Source organism: Danio rerio, chromosome 16, assembly GCF_052040795.2.
Source record: "Danio rerio strain M-AB ecotype USA chromosome 16, GRCz13ab, whole genome shotgun sequence".
Lineage (NCBI taxonomy): Eukaryota > Metazoa > Chordata > Actinopteri > Cypriniformes > Danionidae > Danio > Danio rerio.
Genome location: NC_141036.1, coordinates 33,028,219 through 33,053,750, shown reverse-complemented (window position 1 = coordinate 33,053,750; position 25,532 = coordinate 33,028,219). Strand labels below are relative to the sequence as shown.

At 37.3% G+C, this 25,532-nt stretch overlaps 1 protein-coding gene across 2 annotated transcripts; it reads right to left on the bottom strand.

Moving 5' to 3' along the window:
• Positions 1-1,195: 1,195 nt before the first annotated feature.
• trim33l (tripartite motif containing 33, like) lies at positions 1,196-25,532 on the bottom strand. Of its 2 annotated transcripts, none has more exons than XM_087287141.1 (17): positions 25,240-25,532; positions 23,560-23,651; positions 22,683-22,821; positions 22,478-22,595; positions 22,226-22,342; positions 18,498-18,612; positions 17,767-17,910; positions 15,608-15,719; positions 13,705-15,533; positions 12,934-13,009; positions 11,939-11,981; positions 11,448-11,577; positions 8,892-9,103; positions 5,216-5,318; positions 5,012-5,080; positions 4,545-4,679; positions 1,196-1,594 (listed from the first exon to the last, which is right to left on the bottom strand). In XM_087287141.1, the coding sequence occupies exons 1-17, from the start codon at positions 25,424-25,426 to the stop codon at positions 1,334-1,336; spliced, it is 3,882 nt and encodes a 1,293-aa protein (XP_087143267.1). In that variant the 5' UTR covers positions 25,427-25,532; the 3' UTR covers positions 1,196-1,333. The 2 variants fall into 2 exon arrangements, with proteins under 2 accessions (XP_087143267.1, XP_087143268.1); XM_087287142.1 differs by having other exon boundaries at positions 13,705-15,491.

Genomic DNA, 25,532 nt, shown 5'->3' with positions numbered 1-25,532 from the left:
AGCTTAAACCAGGCTGGTCAAGCTGGTTTTAGCTGAATTTGGCTAGTAATTTTCCAGCCTGACCAGCTAAGACCAGGCTGGAAATGGCTGGAAACCAGCCTGGAAATGGCCAAAACCAGGCTGGTCAACCAGCTAAAACCAGCCAACCAGCCTAGGCTGGTTTAAGCTGGATTTTACAGCAGGGAATTCATCCGCATTTTTTATTTTTTTTTTTTGCATTTTCCATTATTTCTATAACTTTTTGTAATCTGAAGAAAAAGTTTGAAAGGCGGTATAAAAAAATTATCTTGAAACATAACTAAATAATATAGTTTCTTGGTGGCATACTTGCCAAATATGATCAGATTCCAGTCAAAAAAGCTCAAATGGAATTTGAATGTGTATTTCCATGTTAATATTTATATATCAAATATAAGGAATTTGTTTTTTTTTGACAGGCTGCACAGTGGCGCAATGGGTAGCACGTTCGCCTCACAGCAAGAAGGTCACTGGTTCAAGCTTCGGCTGGGTCAGCTGGCGTTTCTGTGTGGAGTTTGAATCTTCTCCCCATGTTCGCGTGGGTTTCCTCCAGGTGCTTTGGTTTCCTACACACGTAAAAAGACATGCAGTACAGAAGAATTGGGTAGGCTAATTTGTCTATAGTGTATGTGTGTGAATGAGTGTGTGTGGATGTTTCCAAGTGATGGGTTGCAGCTGGAAGAGCATCTGCTGCGTAAAACATGCTGGATAAATTGGTGGTTTATTTTGCTGTGGCGATCCCAGATTAATAAAGGGACTAAGCCGAAAAGAAAATAAATATATGAATGTTTTGTTGACAATTTTCTTTGTTTACCATCTGTCTATCTATCTATCTATCTATCTATCTATCTATCTATCTATCTATCTATCTATCTATCTATCTATCTATCTATCTATCTATCTATCTATCTACCTACCTACCTACCTACCTACCTACCTACCTACCTACCTACCTACCTACCTATCTATCTATCTATCTATCTATCTATCTATCTATCTATCTATCTATCTATCAATACACAAATGTAACACTAGGCTTGCTTCAAATCCTTGACCAAAGGAAACCAAAGGAGCATTGCGCCCTCTGCTGGCGGACATAATAACATTGATCAACACAAATAACGCACCTTCATAACTAAATCACAGCAGAAAAAAAGACAAAGTGAGCACTGAAACCTTAAAATTAAATAAAACATCTGTTTAATTCACATTTAAGTAAAGGCGAAGCTAAATAAACAACAGCAATAAATACAAAGTGGTCATTTTCTCTTCAAAACAGTATTTCTGTCAATTCAAAATGAATGAATGATGTTCTTCAATGTTTAGCAGCTGTAGTGTCCTCCTTCCCTTTGTCATTGCAGGATTTCTTTACAGCGATAGTAGATTTTGTAGTGAAAAATTCTCTCATGCGTTTCAGAGTGTTTCTGTGCTTCTGTTTCTGAGGGTCTGTTTGTGATGTTTCTCCTGCTCCTGTGCTGCTGGAGTGCTGCAGGAGAGAAGCGTGAAGACTCGTGCCAAAAGATTGATTCAGGCATTGCTGAAAAGATTGCTGAAGACTGACAACCAGACTTTTGTTCTGTAGAGATATGAAAAAAAGCACATTGCTTCAAATAATATTTAATTCAGTGATTACAAGTGTTTATGTATATATATATATATATATATATATATATATATATATATATATATATATATATATATATATATATATATATTTATATATATATACACACACACACACACACACACACACACACACACACACACACACAGTTATGTATACATACAGAAATATTAGCCCCCCTGAATTATTAGCATCTTTGTTTAATTTTTTTCCCAATTTCTGTTTAACATAGAGAAGATTTCTTCAACACATTTCTAAACACAATAGTTTTAAAAACCTATTTCTAATAATGATTTCTTTTATATTTGTCATGATGACAGTAAATAATATTTGACTAGATATTTTTCAAGATACTTCTATACAGCTTAAAGTGACATTTAAAGGCTTAACTAGGTTAATTAGGTTAACTGGGCAGGATAGGGTAATTAGGCAAGTTATTGTATAATGATGGTTTGTTCTATAGACCAGTGGCTTTTAACCTTTTTTGCCTGAGACCCCCTTTTCCCCCGGAAAATACTGTGAGGCCCCCCTCCACATTTAATGATATTACTGCTCATAAAAGTTTGCAGTAAAGATGACAAAAAAAACGCTGTTTTCAAACAAACAGTTTATAACTACATCTAGATAAGTTTATGCACAAATAATAGCCTAATGTAAAATATAAAGCAAAACATCAGTAGGCTGTTTGTAACTAAAAAACATAAGCCTTTGGCCTTTTAATTGGCCCTTTTCGGTGTTTCATAGGTTGCTAGGCAACCATTAACTGTTTTCTCAGATGATGACAAGCTGAAAAAACATTGCTGTCGCTTTGATACAAGTTTTATTTATGGGGAAAAGTACAAAGCACTGCAGTGTTAGTGTGTTCCGTGTTTGTCTGAGAAAACTAATTATACCAAAATGTGAATATTCCATACAAGCTGAAGCTGATCAGTCAATTCTTGTCATGTGACTTCCGGTGCCTTCGCAGCCCGGGGTTAATTGGTGCGAATGCGTCACGCCGCTTGTGAGTGCAAATTTGGGCACTTCCATTGGAAACAACAAACTTGTGCAAACTCTAGAAATACGCGATATGCAACTATCCCCTAAAATGCTGCTGTCATTTCCAATCTCCATCAATTGATCTTCTTGCACAGACATGCTGGATTCACCTGATTTGCTGACAAGTGGGTTGCGGATCTATTCCTTGGCAGTTCCTTCACTGGGCCTTTTCCCCTTGGCAAAGAAACTTTCCAAAGACATATGTTTCTTACTCAATTTGCTGCTTTTGGGTTAAATTTGGGCGCTAAAGTGACCAAGGTGTAAGCGAGAGAATGTTTCTTGTGCAGCCTGGTATCGATTGATCCACAGACTGATGGTTGAGGACCACTGAACTAGGGGATAAAATGAACTAAAGCAACATGATCCTTCTCCTAACTGTCCACTGCTAAGATTTTTGTTAAATATGACCTGACCCTCCACAAAGTTTGCTGAGGCCCCCTTGTGGGCCAGTACCCCCCTGTTGGTAGTGATGGGTCGTTCATGAACGATTCGTTAATTTTGAACAAATCTTCAATATGACTCGGGAACTACAAGTCCTCTTAGGGAGTAATTCGTTCATCCGCGAGTGCGCACATTTGTGCAGGTGGTATCGTTCATTTCTAGTCTTTTGAGTCCTAAACAGTCCTAAACAGCAGAGAACAATTAGCAAACAGCTAGAACCATCCACAAGCAGCTGAAAACAAGTCAAAATGTCCTCAGAGGGCGCGAAATCGTCACAAACATCTGAAAAGCAGCTACACTACAGCTAGAACCATACACAGACACTGAAAGCAAGTCTAAATGTTCTTACACACGGCTGGTCTCGTTGCTAAAATGCTTCTATGGCATCAAATACTATAATATCACTGTGCATTTTAGTATCATTTGTTCTTTCCCCAAGTGAAGGGTAGAGTTAGGGGAGCTGTTTGGGTTTTTTAAAAAATGGAATCGTTCATATTTGAACAAATTAGACACTTTCTCTGGTGAATTCATTTAACTGCTGATTTACAAGTGAGAAAGAAACAAAATGGAAGTGAAAAATAGTCTAACCATAAAAACAAGCAAAAGGTGAATATTTTAAAAATAAATATATAAAAATACGCTTTTTGATAAATGAGAAGTAAAACTGAAAAATGACAAACAAAAAAACTTGATCCTCTTTGGCTTTCTAAGACTTTAAAAAAAGGATATTCATGATATTCCAGAAATTTTGTGGAAACCCTGGATAATGTACATCCAGCCGGTTGCTCCAGCAGATGCTGTTGTACAAAACTAAAGGGTTCTATTCTGCAACAACAACTGGCTTGATGTACAGTGCTCAGCATATACAAGTACATGCCTTACAAATCTTTCTTATAAATCCATATTTTTAATAGGAAGCTATAGAATATTACATTTGAGCATATACATTAGATTAGTCAGTACTGCAGCCAAATCTGGAGCTTATCTAACAAAATAACTTGTGACAACGGTCCAAAAACTAGCACACCCAAATGTAAATGTTAGAGAAAAATGTTAAATAGAAATTTTAAAAGAAGGAAAATGCAAGAGAAGTAAAAAAATGTAAAAAAATTTTTTTGGATATTTTTAAGTTGTAATTTTGTTTGCAATATTTTGCTTGAATTTAATTGTATTGTCTTTCAATTTCTTAATATGTTTGATGACTAAAATATTATTTTAATAAATATAGCTGTTTAATAAATCTGTTTTGTTTAAATGCACCAAAATACATTGACTACATTCACTAAGAAATAGCCACAAATATTCATTTTCAAAATAGGGTGTACTCAATTATGCTGAGCACTGTACATTATCTACCTAACATGTAAGAAGCTTGACCGTTAAATCTGACATAAAAGTGATTAGATGAATAGCAAATATTTACCTCAGAACGAATAAATAAGATGTCAAAAAGAGTCCAAACATCCGACACCAGTTCAGCAGCTGTCCGGTAAGGTGGTTTCCTGTTCCCCTGCAGCCGGCCGAGTATTATATCAAATTCAGCTGTTTTTGAGTGATTCTTCATAAAGAGAGAAAAGACCAAAAGACAGATTTCATCATAAACCATTCATTTAACCAAAAACACACTTAAACGCCATTTTATACAACTGTCTTGATGGGTTTGACTAAAATGTTTTTTTAATTCGATAAAAGTCTAATAAATAATTAATATAAATAAATTTCTTAGAAATACACATAATAAAACAGAATTCTTATTAATTATTGACCATTCAGTCATCTGTCTTGACTATCATATCATTTTAGTATTGCCTGGAATACCATCAATATTTGTGAGAATTCTTAGATTCCTAGTGTATTTTCATAGCAATATTATATATAACATGCATTTACTTTGGTGACGCTGTAGAGCAGGCCCATGTTCTCATCACACTGGAGGCCCAGGAGAAGCTTCTCACACCTCTAAACAAAACAGACGACATAGGTACATGTGACTTTACATTAAATAAAAAGTCTCAGTCCTTCACTAAACATCCTTTAAAAATGTTGAGAGTATAACTAAAGAGTGTGAATCCATTCAGGCTGCTGGTTTCTCACTCTTTGATCTTGAAGACTCAGACCGGTCGTCTTCATCTCCTCACCAGAGTCAATCATAAGAGTCTCGCTGACATCCTGACAGAGCAAACACACCCAATCCTCACTGCAGGAGACACAAACAAACAGTTATTATATTAACAGCTAGATCACCCATGAACGAAAAAAATTTATTTACTCGTGCTGTTTCAAATTCACATGATAATGATAAAGATGTTTTCCGTCTCTCCACTTAAAGTCTGTTCACCCAAACGTATAAATTGTGGGCTTTAATCTAAGTCTCCAGTAGAGACACACTTGCTTTATATTCATTCATTGTCCTTCAGCTTAATCTCCAATTCATCAGGGGTTGCCACAGCGGAATGAACTGTCAACTATTCCAGCATATGTTTTACGCAGTGGATGCCCTTTTAGCCGCAACACAGTACTGGGAAACACTCATCATTCACACACACACGCACATACACTATGGCCAATTTTGTTCATCCAATTTGCATATACTGCACGTCTTTGGACTTTGAGTGAAACCGGAGCACACGGGGGAAACCCACGCAAACATGAGGAGAACATGCAAACTCCACACAGAAATGCCAACTGGCCCAGCCGGGACTCGAACCAGGGATGTCACCTAACAGCGACCTTCTTGCTGTGAGGCGACAGTGATAAGCACTGAGCCACCATGCTGCCACTTGCTTTATATGATAAACAGATATTAATTTGGCTTTTACTCACATAGAAACCTTCAGAAGACTTTGACTAAATCATCTGATTATTTCGATTTATTTTAGACTAATGTGTTGCAAGTTATAAAAACATCATCAATTTGACAACACACACACACACAGACACAAACAGACACACAAACACACACACACACACAAATTCTCATAATGCAGTCAAATATAGAAACACAGTGGAATTAGTGCAGACCACAACAGAAATGTGTCAGGAAACCTCAAACAGTGAAGAATCCATACACTTCCTGTTCAGAGCCAGTGGTGATGTTGTATTAAAATAGCATTTGAGTTAAAGGAACACTCCACTCCTTTAATATCAGCTAGAGTTATAGAAATATACCATGGCTGCAGCAGGCACACTGATATTATGCAATGCTTAAAAATAGTCACCAATGAGGTAACATCGATGTGTAATATATAATTGTGCATGCGCTGCAGCCATAGTATGGCAGCAAAGTTCATTGATTATTATGGCGAAATGAGTATATAGTTCCTAAACCAATCGACCTAGAAAAAAGCTACCTCACCCTTTCTGTTGGTCTATGTTCAAATTTTAACTTCGGATGAGTTAAGTAAAAAATCTTTTGATACCATAACCTGCACTGAACACAAAAAAACTCAACAGCATATTTGCTTTAGCATATAACTATCGACGTTCCCTGTACATATCATTATCATCTTCATATCTTCCTTAATGACATGCACTAAATATTTGACAGTTTTACTACCATTTAAAATTTGCCCTGACAAATAAACATCTAGGAAAATCAAATGTCTATGTTTATTCTTTCAACATGTCATGTAAACACTCTTTTTTGAATTATATTGCACATCATATCTCTGCCCATAATACACACAAAAATTAAGCAGCTGAAGAAAACCAGCGCTACCTGGGGAAAAGATAACCAAATCATCAGAATACACGTAAGGATTTATGATAGCATCACCAAGCACAAAGCAACGATCACTTAATTCCTCAGACAAATAAACATTAAAAAAAAGCAGCTGAAAGTAAACCTTCTTGTCGTACTCCATTACATACTTTAAGAATCAGATACAGAATTGCCCCACTTAATCCACAAACTTTTTGATTAGTAAACCAGTAAATTAAAATTCTTAAAATACTATTCGTTATTCCTCTTTGTTTTGAATTACTAAAAAAGCTTTAGAGGCATCAATAAAACCAATTATAACAGCAGAATTTTGCCTTTTATACAGTTCTACTACTTCCTTTAATGCATAAATACATAAACCAGTGCTGTGTTGAGACTTAAAACCAAATTGATTATCAGTAGTCCCCAGAAATGCACCTAGGCAAGTAATTCAATCTCAAGACTCACCATAATATTTTAATATGGAAAAATGGGTAAAAAAAAAATTATCCATTCAAAGCAGTCAAAAATATATGGTGTGTGGCTTTTTGGATTTTGTGATTTGATATGCACAAGATGAGGCTCGAACTGCTTTTTGTGGGATGCTGGCTGTAACTGTGATAATTGTTTTGTTGAAAAAGATACTCTTCTTTTTTTAGAAGAGAATATGATCAACCTTTGATCAAGCCCCGTCACATCGCAGTAAATTCCACTGCTAGTGTGGAGTCATAAGAAACTAAAGAGCTTTTTGATCGACTACTACAAGCTAGGAAAACGTCGGATAAATATGCCAATGCAAATAACATTATTGCTGAATTGATCTAATATTTACACCATTGCTTAAGGAAGGAATGATGGGGGTAGTTACATTACTATTTTCCATAACATCTATGCCCTTCAGTAACATTAGGTGACGTTAAAACTAACAGATAGCACTATAGCTATTTATTGATTAGCAATCTGTCAACGTTGGGATGTAAAAAATATGGGAAAATAAATAGCTCCAAATGAAAGAATACATAGTAAACATTAGAAAACATTGACAATAAAATAAAAGGTTTAGCCAATTAAAATCAATGGCCTATCCAGAAATTAAATAAAGCTCTAAAATCTCTTTCACTTTTAATTGTATATGCATATTGATTAAAGTTACTATAGTTATTTAGTGAAGAGCAGCAAATGAATCTCTCATTTTGTTTTTGTTTGATTGTGTTTTGTTAAAGTAAGAATGCAAAGATCTATAATGAAGCATTTGACTACTTTAGTAACTGTTTGTGCTCATTTAAGAGAAAATTGGTAGTGTTTAAAATAAAACCCTCTGGACGGAGCAAAAAAAAAAAAAAAAAAAAAAAAACAACTTTTTCGACGGTCCCTTACTGAGAGCTCTGCTCTGCGCAAGCTCTACCGGCTAAACGCAGATTGCGAGGGCTCAAACAGAGCAGTGCTCGTAATGTTAAGCGAAAAAAAGAAAAAGACAGCTGTGAAACATAACCAGCTTTGTCTTTTTGTAGGAAACACACTTTAGATATTTTTAAGGTGAGAGGTTTTTGATTTATTGCCATCAATCATACTGGTTTTGATTCACCGCAATGTAAATATAGCGGTAAATATATGTGACGTTGCGGTCGCGACCCACAGTTTGAAAACCCCTGTGCTAAGCTAAGCTAAAAGTGCACCTGCCAAACCCAGAGATCAGCTGACTGGATTTAAACTCGATGGTAAAACTCAACTGTTTAACTCTAGGGGTACAATAAAATAGATGTTTAGGTCTCATAATACACAAACAAGGAACCTTATAAATAGGATGATAAAAATAAACAAAATAACTCACCTCTCATATTTTTGACAGTACCACTGACCCTAATGAAAAGCAGCTAGGTTCATCAATTTTTGTGGTGCCCTGACACACTTAAGTTTTGGCTTGTGGTTTGAGTTTCTGTATTTTTATGTGTTAACAATTTGTGTGTATGCTGTTGTCAAATTGATGATGTTTTCTCAATTTGCCATTGTTTTTCTAATGTCTAATAAAGTCACTTTCATAAAATTCCTTTTAGTATTTTATGGTCTCACCGAGGTTTAGTGAAGATTGGTGGGATGTGACAGTCAGAGTGAAAAGCGGATCCACATTTTGCACAGAGAAGTGAAGCTCCTGCAGACTGGCACACGACACAGAACTGTACATCAGACGCCGGAGAGCTGTCGATGTCACTCATCTGTGATGTAGAGCAGGAGGAGGCTCTGGATGCTACTGGACCATCATGCCATCGCCACACCTGCTTAATCTGGAGAAGAACAGGATAAAACCAGAGCAAATAAGACCATTGTTATGGCTTCTGCGGCCTCCAAGGGAGTCCTTGAGTGCGTCTCAATCAGCTCCTTAGCAAAAAAAGGCCTTATACAGCAAGATTCTGGCTCACTACACTTTGATACACTGTTGATGACATGAGAAAGTCCTTGTTGTATAACATTAAAATAGCAAAAGCAGAACTGGTGTCTTTCACATATCAATGTTTTAAAGTCTTTTTTTTTATTACATTATAGATAAATAATTTGACTATGACAACTTTTCAACCATTAATCAATTATAAATGCTTGTTAGTTAGTTTTGTGCCTGTCTAACTATGTCCATTTATGATTCAATAGAAATCAATAAAAATAATAACAAAAAGTCATTAAAAAACTCATGTTTAATTGAGATGGATCACATTATTTATGTTTTGCACTTCGGAAATTCTGTTGAGGTACTAGTCAACATCAATTTTGCGTAATTATCATAATGCATTGTGGGACTATTTACCAAGCAAATGTTTCAGTGCACTAATAGAAATTTTGCGATTTATAGCCCCTAAAATGGCTAGTGCTCTGACTAGTGACAAAGAGAGCTGATTGAGATACACAGCTTCATTTCATGGGTAATGAAGAATAAAACAACATGAATAATAGTTTGCAGCTCAGAAAATCCTACTTTATGTTTTTAAAAGTGTACATAGATGCACCAAGGGGAGCTTATTTAGACAAATTGTAAAAGTTGTTTTACTTTTAAACAAAACAATATGTTAAAAAAAATAATTAATAGTCTGTTCCTGCACATTCTTTTAGTTTCTATATGTATACCCTAAGGCAGGGGTGTCAAATTCAGTTCCTGGAGGACTGCAGCCCTGCATAGTTAAAGCCTGGTTTTTACTTCTGCGTCAAGTGACCGGCGTGACCCACGGCGCATGCAACGCACATAGCTGTGCATTTACAAGTGGCTCAAACTCGCTCATTTTGAGGCAGGAACCGGCGGACAACAACTTTAACTATGAGGTAAACACAAAACAAAACTTTCTATCCAGAGCTTCTTCACGGGACTTCACACTTGTAAACAATCGCTCCATCGGGGTCGCGCCATTCGCGCGGCTCTCGGTCCTGCCCAGACTCGTCAGCGCTACCAAGTCGACCAATCACAGAGCTTGCACTATGCATCGTTGCGACGTGTAGTTAAATGGCCAACAGCCACGGCAAAGGGCTATGCATCAATGCCATAGCATATGTGTGCGTTTGACGCAGAAGTATAAATCATCCTTTAGTTCCAACCCTGCTTCAACACTGAAAAGCTGCGGTCACACGGAACTTTTCTCGCCACAGACTTCCATTCATACACACGCGAATGCGTCAGACTGGAAAATGCAAGGTCATGTGGCAGGTTTCGCAGGTCGCTGCATTGGAAAGTTTAAGCTTGGTGAACTCTGACCTGTGAAATCGCATCACTTGACTACGTGAGACCAATCGAGGATCAAAACATAACCTCTTTGTACAGGAATTTAAAACATGGAGCAATCGCTCGCTTTTTAAATAGTCTAATCATCTTGTTTAACCCCACCCCTTTTCACAGCACCGTACGACAGAATTTTGCAAGCTTAAACCCTAGTGTGACTGCAGCTTTACCTGTAGATTTCAAACAATTCTAAAGGATTCAATTAGTTTGATCAGGTGTGTTTAATTAGATTTGGAACTAAACCATGCAGAGCTGAGGTTGATGTTTTTGGGAAGCTAGAACTGTGCTACCCAGCAAACTGCGAAACTTGTCACACGAGGTTGTGTTTCCGGTCTGTCGCATGCGTATGAATAGAAGTCTATGGGGCGAAAAGTGCAGTGTGGCCAAGGCTTGAGAGCTAAAATCTGAAGTACACCGGCCCTGCAGAACTGAGTTTAAGCACCCCTGCCCTAAAGGCATGAGAAGTAGCTGGCTGCAGGTTCAAACATTTTGATATTCCATCTGAAAATAAATATTTTTGCTAAATGCAATTAGACCAAATTATTTTTAATTGAATTTGGTCTATATGATGCTCACTCTGTAAAGTTTATCAGAGTAGCCTGTAAAATGGGTATAATCTTGTGACTTTCTTACACTTACATATAACAACGGATGACAGAAATATCCGTTATATACTCAAATGCCAAATAATATATTTTCTCTACTAGCAAACGAGAGCCTCAACTAATATTGTTTTGTTGTCCAGTCAGTCCAATCTTTTAAAGCACTTCAACGTCCCCAGTTTTCAAAATATTTGTTACACCTCTACAGTAACTCTTGTTTCAAACTCTTTTTCTATTTCTGAGTGACATAGTTAACAGCGTGCTTACCTCCCCTCCCTGAGACTCCTGCACTAAGATGTGGTCTGTGGAAGAATCTGTAGTAAGGTGAAACTCAGGGAGTGGATGCCCATATGGAGGCAGAAAGACAGGCAGACGCACCAGAGAAACACACAGAGACCTGTTATGGACAGAAATGTGGTCATATACATAATAAAATGTAAAAACATTTTGCATTAACATTATACACATTACATTTTGACAAAACAAAAAAAAAATCTAAAATGTAAATACCAATTTGCTAATAGCACTAATTAAAAAAACACAGCAACTTAGTCTTAGGCCACTTTTAGATTTGTAGTTTTAGCAATGATATAATGACAGATATTATTCACTACTGGGCCTAAGATTTTTGCACAGTACTGTAATAAGGGTAATAATGTCTGATGAAGGAAGAAAGCAAAGAGGAAAACCCTATAGATCCTACATGAAGCAAGTGAACCATGAACCAAATCAACAGAGTTGGAATATCTCAAATTCACCTCCTGAATTCCTTCAATTGACTTTTGAAGTGTTTCAGCGTTGCTGAAAACAGAACAAAAACAGATAAATGGAGTTAAAAAATAGTTAGTATACACCAGGGGTGGGCAACTCCGGCCCTCAAGATCAATTTCCTGTTATGCAGTAGAACTCTAATCCTGATCAAACTCACCAATCTGAAACTGTGCGTTCACACTGAAGGCGACAAAAGTGTAAAAGTTCGCTCTGGCCAGCCTGACAACAACGATGTCTGCCTTCACAGCTCTGCCGGCGAGAGCATTAAAATTTGCTACTTGATCTCATATTTAAAGAAGCCATTGCAGCATGTCAATTCCCCACAATCCACAGACATGTGGTACAGGTGAACTGGGTAGGCTAAATTGTCCGTAGTGTATGAGTGTGAATGGGTGTGTATGGATGTTTCCCAGAGATGGGTTGCAGCTGGAAGGGCATCTGCTGCGTAAAATGTGTGCTGGATAAGTTGGCGGCTCATGTGGCCACCCCAGATTAATAAAGAGACTAAGCTGAAAAGAAAATGAATGAATGAATGAATGAATTATGCACATCAACTCATCCCTACTTGTCTTTTTTTATGTATGTCACTAAAAAACATTGTAAATAATTGGAAATTAGGGAACAATGGTGGACGGAAACAAAGTTCACAGGACAGTGTTCTCTGGAATCCTCTCAAGTGGCGGACGTCTACATTCCGTTTGCTTGCCGCTGAACCCCGTCATAGCTCATTACCAGAAAGTTGACTTGATTTCAACTCTCCTCGATGCCCAGACTGACGAAGACGCGATGTGCAGCTCCTCGCAACTGACTCCCAATGAAAATGAATGGCTTTCAGCGACTTTGACGCTCTCGCTGCTTTCAGTGTGAACGCACAGTAACTGTCTAATGATACGAAGCTCAGCAGGAAATTTGACGTCAAGAGTGAGAATTGCCCAGTCCGTTATGAAGTAAACTTCTGAAAATAAATAATGAAGAAAATCACCAGCAGATTCTTTTTCATTCTTTTCTCCCTCGCTGTGATCAAAACAACTTTGGATAGTCTTGCCATGTGACACCGTCTGCAAGAAAAAGAAAATGTTTCAATTACACAAAAGCTCTAACAACTCTCAAAACGTCTTTCTGTAAAGGTAGAGACACACCAAACTGACACCAAAAAACTAACACTGAGGAAAGCAGACAATTGTGTTGCTTCACATTGCCTGCATCAGGTCAAACAAAGACTTTAACTCTTGAACTCTCTTCATTGTCAAAGAGCTGTGTCACTGATTCCAAAACCAGGGGAAAACCCATTCAAAGCTGATATTTCATCACATTTTCTGTGTTTTGCAATAATGAAAATGACTAAAAATAATAAGAACTAAATAAGCTATGGCAACTATTGATGCTACATATCATTATTGACCAAATTTAGCATTCTTCTGCATTCCCCCAATTAGCATACTATTACATCACTGTAGTTCCTATTGTGCCAAGAACCTGCTCTAAAGTAGGAGCTAATTTAGTTTCTCCCAAAATAGAGTTTCTATATTTAAAATTGTTCCTAGTTCCTGCAGTGTGAGCACAGCTCAAAGCTGGTACTTCCACACGTCACCTCTTGCTTTCAATTTTGTTGGCTTTCCACCCTTCTAGAGGAAGCTTTTTGGTCATGATAGGACCAGAGGAGGATAATGCAAGGCCAGTTTTCATCAATGCTAGGATTTTTGGCATTGGTTTGGTGTGTCCCGGGCTTAAAAAAAACAAACAATTCACCCACCTTCCCCGTAATGTCCTCTGAAGATCCACAAGGAGTCGAACCCACTGGAGTTGTGGCATTCCGACTGTCTATTGAGTTGACAGGGGTGCAGGCTGTTTCTAAAAGCTGACGAAAAGTTGTTGGCATGTCAGCACTCCAGTGTTTTGATCCAGAGTCACACTCTGTGGTTGACTGACCAGCTTTATCTTGCCTTACACATTTCTTTGTGGTGGAAGAAAGAGAGTCCAAGACAGCGAAGCATAGGTCTGGAGAAAGTGGCGAAGATTCTCTAGGATCAGACACGGTGGAAGTGGGCAAGTTGCTCTCTGAATAGTCTGCATAAGTAAAACTTGTGCTGCTCATTCCTGCTTCCTGATCACAGGCAGAGTCAGCCAAGGCCTTAACTGGGATGTTAGTTCTATTGCTTCCACTAATGGGATCAGAACACAATGGGTTTGCATGGGGTGAAGAACCACTTGGGGTGACATTAAAGGCTGAATTGATGGGACAATGATTCATCACATCATTGGATGTTCCAGTAGAGTGGACATTAGATACTGCAGTAACTTCATTTAAAGGAAGTGCATTCACAGTTGAAAGAATAGTTAAAGGAACATTGGGTTGTGCAGCAAAACCATGTACTGCCCCCAAGAAACCAGCTTGAATTGGATGGGCCACTATCAGTGTTTGAACGTCACTCTGTATGTTTGAAACTGGGTGGGTTAGCCCAGGTGTTTGGTTGTTGAATTGTACAGAATGGGTTAGTGTAGCTGCTTGGTTGTTGGCTTGTATTGGTGGCATTAAAACAGGTGTTTGATTGTTGTTTGGTTTTGGGTGGGTTAGTACCAGTGATTTGTTGTTGTCGGTTATTGGCTGGGGTAGCGGTTTTCTTTGGTTATTAAATGGAATTGCATGGGTTGGTACAGATGTTTGGTTGTTTGCTAGTATTGGTTGGGTTTGCACCAGTGTTTGGTCATTGGCTGTTAATCCATAGGGTACTACAGGACTTAGGTTATTGACAAGAACTGCATGGGTCAATAGGGTTGATTGGGTGTTGGCTGGTATTTGCTGCAGTAATAAAGGTTGATTGCTGCCTGGTATTGGATGAGTTGGTATAGATGTTTGGTTGTTGCTTGCAATAGGTATTTGGTTATTGCCTTGTATTGGATAAACTGGAATAGTTGTTTGGTTGTGGGCTAACATCGGATGAACTGGTGTAAGTATTTGGTTGTTGGTTGGATTTGGATGAGTTTGCACTGGTGTTTTCTTGCTGGCTGGTATTGAATGCGTTGGTGCAGGTGTTTGGATGATCCTTGGTATTGTTTGATTTGGCATGTCAGAGTAATAGTGTAAAGTCCAAGTATTCCCACGCTTGGCAGTCTTGGAGTTACATTTTGTTTTAGTCTGTTGACTCGATGGAAGATGGTGCTGAGAATGAACAGAAGGACTGTAAGCATGCTTGGATTGCCCAGACATGACTTCATGGGACTGGGCTTGGACAGATAGCGGTGAGGAAGAACATGAACTTTGAGAGTCTGAATAGCGAACATTCGATAGGTCGGGTTGGAACAAGGTGCCGTGGTTAGGTTGTGGTTGGGTTGTGGCCTGGTTAGACCGAGATAGCTGAAGTATACTTTGAAGGATCTGGTGATTTGGTGCAGTTTGAGAAGATGTAGCAGGATCACCTGGAATCTGTTCATTAACACTTGATGAAGCCATAGCATGACCAACATTAGTGGCAGTTTCCATAGAATTTGGATTTAAGCTTTCCACAGACACAGGATTTGTCTGAATGTATTGAGTCCTCTCTGAGGTAAACGGAACAAAATTCTTTGTAATTCTTACAAATCCTGAGTAGAAGAAAGAAATGAAATCAAATTCCTTTTTAACATTAGAAAGCACAAAAATGTAAGATTTTATGTACCAAAATTCAGGATGTGCTGACAGAGATCTTTCTGAATCTCAATGTGAAGTTTAATCATGGACTCAGGGGTGCATGTTTCCCGGGACAGAAGCATCTTCACCTGGGTCTCAATCTGAGTAAGAGACAAAAAAGCAAACATTTCAACTCTGAATGACACCCAGTTATAATAACAAAAATGACATAATTATACAATGGATTCACAGTCAGCTCAGTATGCAAATATATGTTCTTCATCTCGAAACATACAGAGCTATTATTAGAATCTTTAAAGGGTCACAAACACCAAAACACATTTTTTGAGCTGTTGACAGTCATATATGTGTCCCACACTGCTAAAAACACTATTAGGACACCTATATTTCACTAAAAAGTGTAAATTGGTTGTTTTTGTGTTATTTCAAGCAAATTCGTACTTCCGGTTTGAAATTAATTTTTAAAGCTGTGTCCTGGCCATGAGATAATAGCGTGTATTCCAGCGTGTAGACTGGACATCTGTGCCAGAGTGAGTCTTATTACGTCTCAGAGTGTGCTGCATTAATGCATGAGTAAAGGCTTGATTTAAACCAATCAGCGCGCTCTATTGTGCAACTTCATTAATATTCATTACTGTCAGTGTTTACACGACAGAGACACCACGTTGTATTGGCAAAACAAGCGTGAAGTGTTGCTTTTATAGTTTGCTGCAGTTAAGTTTTGTTTTTATTTTCTCTCTGTGAGAGCGCAGCTACAGTCACGTGTGGATTAACAGTGTACGCGACGCTCAACAACAATAACTTGCGTGTCTAAGGAGGAACATTGTTTACCTGAGAGCTGTTCTCATCTGCAAACGCTGAGATCCGGATTCGCTTGTAGTCTTCTCTTAATAAAGACGCGGCAGTTGCTGGTGATTGTCCTGCCTCTACAGGTTTGGTAAGTGAGCGACCAGTGCTCTTTGTTTATTCAGTTTGTTTGTATCGAACTAACAATTGCACTGAGTGTAAACATGTTAGCACCACAACCAAACTTTAACCTCGTGTAGGGTTTTCACCGCATTTAGTGACCGGAATAACCGCGCGGCTTTCTGACACTACCTGCCGTGTGCATCTAAGTTTCCTGGAAATGTGGAGGGTTTTTTCTCTCATTCGCCGTGTGGTATCAAACATTGCATGAAAAATACACGCTTAGAGCAGTTCCTCGAATCAAATATCTCGTTTGTTGCAAGGGGCATGAATGAATTCCCTGAATGAAAGAGCCTAACTGCAGATAAAGTCCACCATTTAATAATTTGGCAAATAATTCGACTACAGATTTGCATGTAAACACAGTCACTTTCTCCCATGTAAACACAGTCACTTTCTTCACCATACCACTTTAGTTCCTCCGACACTCCCCCCTAAACAGAGCTGGACACGCCCACTTTTCTGACTTTAGTAGAGGTGTGAAAACACCCTGCTGAAACGAGGGGGTTTCATGGCCCTTTAAGAATATTACTAATTTTTCAGGGCAGACCTTAAAGTGCCACAAAAAGCCCTAAACACCTTTATTGAGATGTTGACAGTTACATACATGTCCCACGTTGCTAAAAACATTATTGGGACATCTGAAATCTGGAAATGGTGAAATGCACTCATCTTCGCACTCATCTTCTTTTAAAAAAAGACACGGTTTAGAATCCAGTTTGATTGTCATGTCTCTTGGATTTGGTAAGTGAGTAATCATTGTTCTTTGTTTGTGTTTATTCGGATGGCAAAGTTAGTTCGTATCATCAGCAGTACTCTTTCGGTTTTTAACGATATACCTTAGTCAAAATGATTTAGTTACTGAGTTTACAGTAATATCACTACAATATTGTGGATTGAATATCCTCCACTTCCACATAGCTCTCAGATCCGCTGTGAATGCTCCCCCTGAATCACTGTCTATCTCCCCTGCGTTTGTGTTTGTGTTGCCGGTGTGAAAATCAGCTGTTGTGCACATATTGAACCCCCCTTTTTCATGCAAACCCTTCCCTCGACACTCCCATCTAAAAAAAGCTGGACTCATCCGCTTTCCTGACCTTTTTCAAACTAGAGGTGTGAAAACACCCTGCTGTGTTTTATGGCCCTTTAAACATAAGCTACGTGTATGTAAATAGCCTATTTAAATGTGCAAGGGATAGGCAAAAAAACAAATCAGCTTACTCTTTTTTTGTAAACCAAGAGGCAGTGGCCCTGTGTTCTTTGAATCTTGTCAATAAAATCTGCTATGTAGTCTTGACAGCCTTCCAACCTGCTCAGAGAGCTCTTCCTCTCCAACAAAACTCTCACCTCCTCTGCAAACACTGCCTTAAAGTGAAACATGCAAGAAGAAATCAGGGCTTACAGGCTGAAAATTCCAGTACAGGATAAAACAGAAATTACTCAAAGAACACTTTTTTCAGTTGGGAAAGCTATTGAAGAAAAAACTGAACAAAATGATTTACAACCAAGTTATTTTTATATATTCAGCATAATCTGTGTGCATTGTTTTGCTGATCAAATTAACGAAACACTGACTGACATAAAAATAAGTCAACAAATTAATTATGTGAATATAGAAAATTTAAATTTCATTGTGGCCCGTGAACATTTCCTGCATGTTATCAAACTATTTCATAACTGTAACAAGAGGAAATTCCCTCATAACCTAATGTTAAAATGGCTATCATAACATTATTTATCAATATGTGGCTTTTTATGTGGCTCGGAAGGTATAGAATTAAAAATGTAAAACTGGAAATATATTGGGACTATTGTTTTTGTTTACATCCCTCAAAATGGTCCGTATGAAGTTAATATTAATACCGTACTTAAAGTAATAAGTACAAGCATTCTTGATTACTTTTCCATTCAAAAAAATGAAACTCATGTACATGCTTTTAGAAAATGCTTACCTGTATATCCTTTAAGATCTGAGAAGCTTTCAGAACCATGCTGTGATAAATCTTGTGGACGCTCTGTATCAATAACTTCTTCGTTAACATTTTCACATGCTCTATGTCCTGTAATCTAAACAAAGATAACAATACTCACAACAATGGATTAATTATAGACACAATTACAAGATGAAGCAAGATATACAGTTGGGTCCTTAAATATTTGGACACTGACACAATTCTAAACTTTTTTGGCTCTATACATCAACACAATGGATTTTAATTGAAACAAACAAGATGTGCTTTAACTGCAGACTGTCAGCTTTAAAATGAGTGTATTTACCACTTTTTGCATATGTGCATCCCACTTGTAATGGGACCAAAAGTAATTGGACAGAATAATAGTCATAAATAAAACTTTCACTTTTTAATACTTAGTTGCAAATCCTTTGCAGTCAATTACAGCCTGAAGTCTGGAATGCATAGACATCACTAGACAATGGTTTCATCCCTGTTGGTGCTCTGCCAGGGCTCTACAGCAACTTTCTTCAGTTCCTGCTTGTTCTTGGAGAATTTTGCCTTCAGTTTTGTCTTCAGCAAGTAAAATACATGCTCAATCGAATTCAGGTCAGATGATTGACTTGGCCATTGCATAAGATTCCTCTTCTTCATGTTTGAAATCTCTTCGGTAGCGTTTGCAGTATGCTTTGGGTCATTCTCCATCTGCACTGTAAAGCGCTGTAAAATAAGTAATGTAGCACTTGGCTTTGTATGAACAGAAAACATTGCCTGAAACACTTCAGAATTTTGTCAGCGGTCACATAATCAATAAATGCAAGACAACAAGTTCCATCGGCAGCCATACAAGCCCACACCATGTCACTACCACCTCCATGCTTCACTGCTTAGGATCATGAGCAGTTCCTTTTCCTTCTCCATATGCTTCTCTTCTCCACGTCCACAGGATGTAGTTCCAGAACTGTAAAGGCCTTTTTAGAACTCTAATCTGACCTTCCTATTTTTGAAGCTCACCAAAATAGTTTACATCTTGAGGTGAGCCCTCTGTACTCACTCTGGTGTGGACTACACTTGATTGTTGACTCTAACATACATAGACCTACCTCCTATCTCCAGTTGCTTGATCTGGACAACTGTTGTAAAGGGTGTTTTCTTTAACAGAGACTTTGGTCATCCACCACAGTTGTTTCTGTGGTCTTCCGGGTGTTATGGTGTTGCTGAGCTCACTGGTGCATTCTTTCTTTTTAAGAATGTTCCAAACAGTTGTTCTGGTCATGCCCAATGTTTTTGCTATCTCTCTGACACACACTTGAAATGAACTCTGGACCTTTTATCTCCTCATTGTAATTGGGATAATGAGAGAATAACACACCTGGCCATTGAACAGCTTAGAAACCAATTGTACAATTACTTTTGGACCCTTAACAAGTGGGAGGCACATATGCAAATTGTTGTTATTCCTACACCATTAACCTGATTTGGATGGAAGTACTCTTAAATTAAAGCTGAGAGTCTGCAGTTAAAGACATATTGCTTGTTTAATTTCAAATCTATTGTGTTGATGTATAGAGCCAAAAATTTTAGAATTGTGTTGATGTTCAAATATTTATGGACTCAACTGTATGTGTAAAACAAAATCTCTATAACATGTATCATTATCACATTGGCTAGAAACTAGTATTGTTCTCTACCATTTAGTGCTACAACACAGCCTGAAAAATGCTTTATGATTTGCTTTCAGGTCCATATTGCGTTCAGTGCAAAACACACAAGGATGTGCATTTAAAAGGTGCTGCTCCACTAACATTAGTAGTTTAGACATATTATAAACATTTTGACTCTCTTTCCCTGCTCTTATCAGACAAATCAGCAAAAATCTGGCTTAGACTGATTTACGAGCATATGCTGAGCCTCTTTACAGACTCTTCAAGGCTTGCATTCCTTCAGAACCAACAGGAGCTCTGTGTTTTCTCATTGTATCATCCAGCTTTGGCACTATGACCCTGGCAGAGTACTTCTTCATTATTATTATTATTATAATTATTATTATTATTATTATTATAGCTTATTATAATATTGGCTTAAAGTGCTATTTAAAGGATTTACTAGATTAATTAGATTACCTAGGCAAGTAAGGTGAATTAAGCAAGTCATTGCACAACAGTGGATCTGTAGCCAATCAAAAAATATATATTTTTCAAATAAAGAAATGCATAAATAATATTGAATTAAAAATGTTTGTAAAACTAAAAACAGCCAAATTAGGGCTGTGCTGATAAACAATATTATATAGAATCGCGATTAAAAGAATGTCAATAACAATTATAAGCTCTGGACTTTTATACTCTATATTGATCTAAGAGCCAATCACACAGCAGAAATGTGCATCAATGGGAATCGAAGTGTGTTGATATTAAAATTTATCGGCCGAAAATATGATATGCCACTTAATGGACCCTCTAATTTCTCTCTTTTAAATACGGAAGCAACAGCTTATACCGAAATATATATTGTTATTGTTCAATATTGAAAATAATTGCATTTTTGCCATATCACACAGCCCTAAGTCAAACTAAATTAAATAAAACTTCCTCAATAAGTAAAAATGGTACATTAATTACTGTAAAAATGTCTTTACTCTGTTAAACATCACTTGTGAAATTTGCTACATTATTAATCATTTTGCTATCAACTGTATGTAAATACAAAGAAATTTTCCATGTATATTGCATGGCTGAAAAAAGAACAGTGCCCAGTGCCTCTTTCTGTACTCTTAAAAACTGCATCATGTTGTGGGTGAAGAGGAAGGTAGAATTAGTCAGTTCATATAGAAGGTTTAAACATTTTGTGCATCATCAGTTGTGCAGAATGCCTGGCTTTGAGATGAAGCAAATGTTATTAAAGAACAATAATAAGAAAACTTCCATTGGAGTGGCCCTGACCCTAATGAAGGATTAAACTAACCATATAAAATCATTTTAGTAATTAAAGATGTATATGTGATTTTTCACAGTACATGTCAAAAGCACAATATTAATGTGAGTGTTTAATAAGGCACAAAATGCAACATTTTTTGCACATAATATTTAAAACAGTCATAACTTTTCAGGTGTTCAAAACTGCTTGCCAACAGTAAAAGTTCACAGTGATTATGTAGTAGGTATGTGTGACTCTGGGATTCTTTACAGGACCTGCTTTAATCTGCTGTTAACACCTTTTGTTAACCCTCTTTCGCTAGACAGATCTCCATTTTGCAAATCTCAAATGCGTCTCTAGACAGCACTTGTAATTGCATTTCATGGGCAGGGTCTCAATCCTCTATATTTCTTATTCAAATTTGTAAAACAGTCCTGCAAATACACAAACCTAAAACATAGCAGCATTTGCTTACTATTTTGAATTTCAGTTGTTTTCTTCATTCCAGATGGATCAAGTTGATAAGAAAGTATTTGCATACTGGAACTTTCAGATTAAACCATGTCAAATTAGAACAGCATTTTGTCAATTCGGTTTTGACATTGTTAAGCTTTTGCTTTATAAGATCATGCGCTGGCTCCTTGGCTACACTGATTATCCTATCAGAGCGATCTCTCTCTGTCGTTGATGGTCTGATAGCCTAAATCGATTCAACATGAGGAACACAGCAAAAACTAACCCTACAGATGCTCTTCAAGTGCATAGCGAGTTCCGAAAAAAAGATGGCAGCTCAAATAGCCCAATTCACTCACCTTGCCTCTAGCAGCAGGAGGCTGTGGCTGATCGTCCCTTTCTGACGTCTGATGGAGTCCAGCAAACTGTTCATTTGCTGTTTCTGAGATTCCACAGCTTCCTCCTGATTCACAAAACTGATAAATGGACGGCCATTTAAAACATGGACTTTCAGACTGTGATGTGAGTTATTGTTGCAGTGGAATACTAATATATGACAAATGGATAGTGAACAGTGAAAGTGCAACACTGACATTGCATATGAATTATACCTGTGTCCTCTATGAGTGATCAGCTGACAGTCTTTACAGGTGAGCTCTTCACAAACAAGACAAAAGAACCTCAAGCTTTCCTGAGAGTGTAAGGGACAGCGTCTTCTCTGGATCCAGCCTAAACAAAAGAAACAACAGAACTAAACTTACACCGACTGGACAGTGGTGTTAGTCGAAAGCATGCAGGTGGGATGATAGATCGAACCTGTGGGTGGCTTTTTGGGCATGACTTCATGGTCACGGGTCACTTTAACCCTGTGATGTGCAGTCACGCAGTCCAAACACAAGGCCTCCTCACACTGGACACACCAACCACTGACCTCATTCTCCTCACACCCACCACACTGCAAAGGGGGATTCAACATTAAATGTACAGTGAAATTAATTTATTTATTTTTTAGATGTTAGTTTTCAGTAAAATTACATGCATGATTATATGGTGGCAAGTGTTTGCAATCAAAAAGTGTCATTATAATAGTCAAGTCAAGGGCGCAAAAACAGCCACTGACAATTTTAACAATACACAAAAGGTAATATAAATTAGCTTTAGTATATAAAGCTTTCAAAATGGCTGTTTGTGAACCTACATTTTTAAAAAGAATGATTGAATTGTGTTGATGTAATAATATTATGTTTTGAACTACAATGATACAGACAGAGGAATAATATTGCTGGAGCCATTTTCCACAAACTGATGAACCGCAAAAATATTGGCAGCCAATCAGAATCCGGCCTGCAGTGTATGTTAAAAAAAAATAAACAGAATGACATTGTTTGCAGAAGTGGACGTTAATATATTTGATCATATTTACAATGAAACAAAAAACAGGAATCATTTTAAGATATTTTCCCATTTGAAATAAGATAAAAAAAGGATTCATTGACCTTAAATCTGCAGACTACATAACAGCTTATATTAAACAGCACACATATCACACAAATTCTAATATGGTCATCATATGAATATATATTATTCTTTGTGCAAGCAGGCTTTTATAATGTGTGAAACAATTGAAGTCAAGTGAGAGAACTGAATGTACTGTCAAGGAAATTCATAACCTCTATAATTAGTCCATTTTTACCTTGGGGGCCTTGTTGTTATCAGACAAGTCTTCAAAAATGGCACATTCTGTGACTTCAGACAAACCAAAGGATTGTGCACATGAAGGGCAGTCTAAATGAAGAGACAGAGAGAAAAAACACAGACTAAACTTCACTGAATTCAGACTACTCGTGTTGCTGACAACATTTTTGGTTTATTGTTTATTGCAGCAGCAGAAATGATTTTAACAAAAAAGGACATATTGCTAAGTATGAGTATACATAATATTAACTGTTCATCTAGCTCATGAACAGGTAATTATTCCCCTACTGTGCAATAAATGTGCAGCACTTTCTCATACGCACTTGTAAACAGCACCTTATATTAATATACAATGCAATACTTTCTCATTTCGCATTTATACACAGCACCTTATAACCTGTATATATGACAAATCTGTACATGCAACTCAATATTCAGATCTTTTTGACTAACTGCATCTCTGTTTAATGTTTATCGTCTTTTTTATATTTATTTTGTGTTGTCACTTGTCAATTTATGTACACTGGAAGCTTCTGTAGCCAAATCAAATTCCTTGTGTGTGAAGCACACTTAGCAATAAAACTGATTCTGATTAATTAGTTTACCAATTGAACATTTCAATGGGTTCATGTCATTGGCCCATGAACATTTACGGCTTGTGATTTATGAAACTATTTCATAACTGTAACAAGAGGCAATTCAATCATAACTTAATGTTAAAACAGCTATCATAACATTATTAATATGTGGCTCTTTTTGGATTCTCACAAGCTATAGAAATTAAAAATGTAAAACAGGAAATACATTGGGACCATTGGTTTTGTTTACATCCCTCAAAATGGTAAGTAATATGTGCACTCTTTAGTCTCTCTTGCTTGCTTTCCTGTTTTAGTGACCAAAAATTACATTCACTAGTCATTTAACAGGCACTTATGTCCGAGCTACTTACATTCAGCAAACATGAAGAGGCATACAATACAAAGAACTTTTTTGTGCTCAAATAAATAAGAGCTAACCTTGGAGTAAGGAGGGGGAGGATTGTTTAAATAAAATAACAATAATCATGGTTATGAAATCAATCAATAACCATTATATTTCTAGTTAACCTATAGTTACCACGAATTAACTAACTGTAGTAAAACTGTGACTACAAATGGTTATCAATAGGCCCAAAATATATCAGATTACACTGAAAAATACAATCATTTAAGAAAGAGATTAAAATAACTGTAACGTTGTTTAATGTTAATTTAAAAATCATATTCGGGTTGTACAGCTGTAGTAAATTAAACTTCGCCAAATAATACAAGTAAAAAACAGAGCCCCTCGAATATAACGTTACCTAACTTCCGGTGTCTTCGGTAGGAAATACGATTACCAAAAGCGACTTCAGGAGTGATTTTTTTATCTGGTCAAATTTAGTGCGTTTGTAAAATGTTACATATGTCACAACTGTAAAGTTAATTACAATTTGATAGTAAAATGTCTAATTAATATGTAGATACCACAAATTAGTGTTTAATTGTAACTTATGAGCCCCCAGTAGATAGCAAGTTATCCGATATGCCGTTAACGTAAGTCCAAACTTACATAGCCACACAGTTAACGTTTCTTTAGGAGTCTGCAGTTTAACGCGATTTGATTCATTCAAACTGTGAACAGTAACTCGAGTTCTCACCTTGTGAGCTTCCATCTGTGCAGATCTTTGTAAGACATGTATTGCAGACTGTATGGAGGCAGGGCAGAAGTTTTGGCTCTGTAGAATCGTTTAGGTGTCCTTTGCAAGCTGCACAAGTTCCGCAAACCGCTTTTTGCAAATCCGGACGGGGCGACGCTGAACGCCCTGTCGGGCCAGTGGTAAACATCTGTTACTTAAAAAAAAGAATATGTAAACAAAGGCGTAACGTTTACATATATTTGGTCGTTAGGGAAATTCGACCCGTTGATCTAACGGTAAGCCGTACAATAAGC